The sequence below is a fragment of the Artibeus jamaicensis genome, unplaced genomic scaffold, assembly GCF_021234435.1.
Source record: "Artibeus jamaicensis isolate MK-2021 breed Jamaican fruit bat unplaced genomic scaffold, CSHL_Jam_final scaffold_1019, whole genome shotgun sequence".
NCBI lineage: Eukaryota > Metazoa > Chordata > Mammalia > Chiroptera > Phyllostomidae > Artibeus > Artibeus jamaicensis.
In genome coordinates, this window is record NW_026522025.1 from 23,365,001 (window position 1) to 23,370,650 (window position 5,650).

A 5,650-nucleotide genomic window follows, 5' to 3' on the forward strand; every position below is an offset into this window, starting at 1 on the left:
CATCACTCTTCCCATCTCTTCCTTAAATATACCACACTTACATGTTTGTGATTTTGCCCCTAGCATTTCCTTCTCTTGAAATTCTTTTCTCTCATATTGTCCATTGAGCAAGGAGCATCTGTTACCCATCACCAGGAGTAGATATCAAAACCCTTCTACCACTGCCTGTTGGGATCAGAGCTGCCAAGGAAAATAATGCAGACACTAGACGGAACAATACTTTATTCGCATAGAGAAGAAACAGAACGAGATCAGTGTTAGTAGTGGGCATTGGTGCCCCGTGGCCAGTAAGTCCCTCCCAGCAGCTAACTCAAGGCTGCTGGCCTGCATGCACCCCTTCTGTGCACAGAATGAAGGATCCCATCCCCTGCTTTCAGGGGACAGATAGAGCGGTGAGGTTGGCCATGCAGCATATGACACACACATTTAAACAGAGCAAAGAAGTACACATGAAGACAAGCGAAGTGACTCAAAGAGAGAAAGACAAATACCCTCTGATTTCACTTGTATGTGGGATCTAAAAGACAAAATAAATTAACAAATTAAACAAGAACAGACTTACAGAGAACAAAGTGGATGGTTGCCAGATGAGAGTGGGGTTGGAGGTTAGGTAAAAAGGTATGAGCATTAATAAGAACAAATTGCCAGTTACAAAATAGTCATGGGGCTGTAAAATACAGCGTATAGTCAATGATATGGTAATAGCCACTAGTATGTGTGGTGTCAGGTGGGGATTAGACTTATTAGGGGGTATCCTCATAAGTTATATAACTGTCTAACCACTATGTACACCTGAAACCAATATAACAGTGTCAACTATAACTGAAAAAATAAAAAAAAAATTTTAAGTCTGAAACAGGGTAAGATAGCCCCACACAAGGTGGCACGTCCAGCACAGGCTGTGAGAATTCCTTATTCTTTAGTAAGGAAGTGTTCCAGGCCTGTGGCCCATTCTTATGTGACCAAGATGTGGTCAAAAGACTACACACAGGACACCCTGGCTGGTGTAGCTCAGTGGGTTGAGCACCGGCCTGTGAAACAAAAGGTCACTGGTTTGATTCCAATCAGGACACATGCCTGGGTTGCAGGCCAGGTCCCCAGCCAGGTCCCCAGTGAGAGGCAACCACACACTGATGTTTCTCTCCCTCTCTTTCTCTTTTCCCCTCTGTCTAAAAATAAATAAAATCTTCAAATAAAAGACTATGCACATGTCTTATCCAATATAGTCCATGTGGCTCCTTCCTTTTTTTCTAACTCCCCACACCCTTTCCAGATCTTTGTTGTCAAAAATGCTTTTCATGACCAACCTTTGTAACACAGCTATCTTCAAATCCAATCCTCTGGTCTCCGTGAGGACAAAAGTGTTGGTTGTTTGATAACTGCTGTATCTCAGCGTCTCCAACAATGATGGGCACATAGTAGGTATTCAATAAAAACATGTTGAAGAGATTAGTAAGACAGGTCTTACAAAGGAAAAGTCTTGTCTCATGATGCCTGGAAAGCAGTGGAGAACTTTTCAGATGCTTTCATAGACCAGGTCATTCACTTACACTGCGTCTAATTTATACATAGAAACCCAACAAGCCTGAGAGCAAGTGATACCTTCGGGATAGAGATAGCACTATTATCATTCAGTTCCCATCAGGGCTCCAAGCAACTTGTAGAAAACCTGTCTTCTGATGTGCAGCACTAATTTGTGTCATAAGGAAAATCAAACAAATTATTTTTCACCTGAAGGGAGCAGGATTATTTGACTTCAAAAATTTGCCATATGGCTTCTCTACCATACAGCATAGCTTCCGGGCTTAAGGTAGTAACAGTGGGAACGTGCCCGTAAATTATTCAGAGATAATTCAAAATAAGTGTGACTCTTCAACAGATTGTCAAGTTTCTTAATGCATTTTCCTGATAACAAGTGCTCTGTTTTTGCCAAAATTGGCTTGTTTCTCACCACACTTTATTGTCACTGTGTGTGTGTTGTCTGTGTTGTTTTGTTTTGTTTGTTGTTTTTGTTCCCTCACAGAGTTCAGTCTGGCTCTTACCTCAGCACGGGGTGGTTCACGTTCATTCTGGCCATGGATGCCTGCTATGGCATTCACGTCTATGGGATGATAAATGACACCTACTGCAAGTAAGATCACAGGAAATTATTTTTATGCATCTCCAATTCAGATATCTTGTCAAAATATCACAATTCATTTTAATACCGTAAATCTGAAAAAAAAAACAGATAAAGCAACAATTATTTCCCCGTGTTCTATGCTGACATGACATTTCATTGTCAGTGCATCAAGTTGTGACTTTTAGCAGTGATAAGAAGAAAAATATTTACCGCAGTCTAATGTCAAATGTCAGAAGAAATGTTTTTCCCTTAATCAGTGGCATATCGGGGGTTTGTGGCTTAGAAATACAGACAACTTTAGTGGTTATTTAATTTGCAAAGCAAGTTTGTCATCTCTGCTGTGCTAATGACTTGATAGATGGCTATCTGCTCAGTGGTTATATTTGATCATGAAGGACAAAATGTCCTAGAGACTCCGAGAAGCCAATAGCTTAACAAGAATTTCTGGAAATAAGTGAGTAATCTACCAGGTCCTTATCTAAAATGGATGTCTTTATCCACATACATCCCCACTGGAGATGGGGGTAGTTTATAACTAGATAATAAAATAAACCTTCCATTCTTCATCAAGGTAATCAAACATACTTCCTTACCAACAACTGGCAAAATAGAATTCGGGGAATATTTTCATGTTTTCAAAGTGGTCCTTAAGCCACAATCTTCATGATAAAATATTTCTACCCTAGCTATTAGCATACTGGAACACAGATGAACCAACTGTCCTCCTCTGAAAAGTCACAAGACTTCTTCAAGCCCTGTAAGAGCATCAGGCTATTTGAAGTTTGCTCCATTATGCACTATTTCCTCCTTCAAAGGAGAGCTATGCATTCGAATGTAATTGGTGTGATATATAAATTTTATTTGATTTATTAAAGCACTAAGGACTTGGTACATCTTCCTAAAAGCTTTTATACATAATAGTTTTAACTGAGTTCATGGACTAGAATCATGCATAGGTTTGCAAGTAAATGCATTTACTCAGCATATAATGGATTCTTGTAAATGAATGATTTTCATTCTTCATCTCAATCTTTCTCTCCTTTTTTTTTCTTTTCTAGGACAGAGGGGTATAGGAAAGTTCCCTACCATTACTACGAACAAGGAAGAGATGAGTGTGATGAATATTTTCTTCATGAACATGCCCCATATGGAGGCCATAGATTTATCACTGAAAAGAAAGTGTTTGCTAAATGGGCAAAGAAACACAGAATAATATTTACACACCCAAATTGGACAGTGTCTTGATACTGGTTTTTCTGGTCTTGCCACGCCACTTGACATGATCAAGATTCTGCAACTGTGATGCTAAAGATGCTATGATGACGGTGGTGATAATACGACAGCAACAATGATGGTCAAAATTCTGTACATTCTCAGACATTCTCAGATGATGACTCTGCCAGTAATTTGAACTTGGGATTTTGGGGAGGGTGGCTGTGCTCATTATATTATTCCTGAAGGTTCAACATTATATATTGTACTTTGTAATTGAACTGGAATTGCAATGAAGGCCAGTAACATGACAGCAGTGACCCAAGAAATGAGATTATCCTCCAAATAGCTTCCCAGAATTCTCCAACAGTGAGCAAATTCTCAAAGCCATGGGCTTTGTCCTCATGAGGCAAGGCTGTTTACTCTGTGGATGCTTGAACGTGAGCAGCTCTGCCATCTTGAGGAGTGTTTGATTGTCAGACGCTGATCCAAGGGATACTACAAGTGTTTTACCACAGTCACTAGTTAGGCTGAAGGCAGAAAAGGAATTGCTTCCTGACTTACCATCTTCCTACAGTACTTTCTATAGCCAAAGGTTCAGGCCATTTCCTAATTGACAATGAAAATATCGTGGACATCCTAACCTATAGGATTACTTGACTATCTCAAACATTTAATTTAAAATGGGCCAAGTAGAAAATTTTGTTGAATTATCATTCTCACCACTCCATTATTACCACCCCAAACCATACAACTAAACACATTACTAGAATGATCTATATTAATGTTAAGTTATTTTTGGATAAGTCCTAAATATTTCAGGTGGCTATTTAACATGTAAGGTTTCAGCACTGTAATAACATATACTGTGAAAATACTCCTTTAACAGAACCAAAAAGTTTACTAACTTTGCTTCAACATAAAACAACACAAAATTATATGCTTTTTAAACTCATAAAACAGGGAAAGCAAAGCATATTTTTACATCAATTTGTATTCGACCATACTTCATAATATATATTTATATATTCAAATTTCTATTTTGTAGGCCCAAGCTGTGTCTCTCCACACGTTACATTACCATTGCCAAGTGCTAGCTGTTAGACATGGAGAGGAAATGGTTCCTTGTATTCAATCTGACCAGAATTTTTGCCTTCTTGGGGTTTACTTTCCCCACAGTGGCTCAGTTGTTATACCACAATAGCAACAGTAATAATGACCTTAATGTCCATTTGCTCTGTCATTTAGAGTCCTTTCGCATATGCTGTCTCATGTGATGCCTATGGCCACCCCATTGGTCCATTGCCTACGCATTCTGACATCTCCTTAGCAGATGATCTACCATTTGTTGATTGCTCTGATATATTGCTCCCCTTTGCTAATCTCTGTATAGGATAGCATTTATGTAGACTAGTCACCAATTGATTTCAGTGCCAAATACAATATATTGCGTCAGAATTATTCAGAAATTATTATAAGGATGATTTTGACCATGGACTAAAAACACAGGTACTGTTGATATTTTTAATGACTATTTAGGTGGGAAAAACATGAAGAAGCAGGAACAATAGGAGGGAATGAAAGAGACATAAAGTTTCTTGTTCCAGGCTTGAGATGACTCTGTTCATAGTATACTTATTGCTCATTAAATACTTTAGGATTGATTTGCTGAGAGGCTGAAACATCTTTGCAAATAAACAAAACCATGGTAACTTGCAGGATGTTTTGGTGGCTGGGAGAAAGGACGCATGTCCCCTCAGGAGCACCCTGCAGGTCTTTCCCAGGGCTACGTTCCATGGCCGGTTCTCATTGTCATGGCCCATCTTGCGTGAAAGCCTCTTCTTTACTCTCTTCTGCCATTTGGATTTCCCAGGAGTCATGTCAACAAAAATGACCAAGTGCCACTTCCACTGTTGAAACTGTTAATGAGTGTTGTTATCCTTTAGTTGTTTCATTATGTGATTTTAAGCTCTATGTATGTTAGTTGTTTGGAGGGATAGAAATGTTCACTCCAAGAAAAATAAACATATAAATGTGAAGACTGTAATAAGGCTTCTTTTCCCCATGTGATACAGACGTTCCATTTTTAAATAAAAAATGCTTGATGATGAGAATGTTTCAGGGAATGACATAATTTATGTAGTTTTCTGGTCAATGGAGGGCCAACTCTACTTGTCTTAAGCTTTACTAATGAGAAGCTTCTGAAAACTTTCTTGCTTTCCTGCCCCACTCTTGTGTTCTTTGACGCAGGCTTTGGCAGTGTCCTGTATCCCTCATTCTGTGGCAGCGGGTGTGTGTGAAATAGGCAGTTTGTTT

The 5,650-nt window shown here is 39.0% G+C and overlaps 1 protein-coding gene across 2 annotated transcripts in view; it reads left to right on the forward strand.

Moving 5' to 3' along the window:
- ST6GALNAC3 (ST6 N-acetylgalactosaminide alpha-2,6-sialyltransferase 3) overlaps positions 1-5,425 on the forward strand; it is a 498,049-nt gene extending 492,624 nt beyond the window's left edge. Inside the window, exons 4-5 of one of the 2 annotated variants that reach the window (XM_037132828.2) lie at positions 2,024-2,131; positions 3,181-5,425. In XM_037132828.2, coding sequence (XP_036988723.1) covers positions 2,024-2,131; positions 3,181-3,367 — 295 coding nt within the window. In that variant the 3' untranslated portion in view covers positions 3,368-5,425. The remainder of the gene's footprint in view (positions 1-2,023; positions 2,132-3,180) is intronic. The other variant, XM_053655626.1, reaches the window with a different exon arrangement.
- The last annotated feature ends 225 nt before the right edge of the window (positions 5,426-5,650 follow it).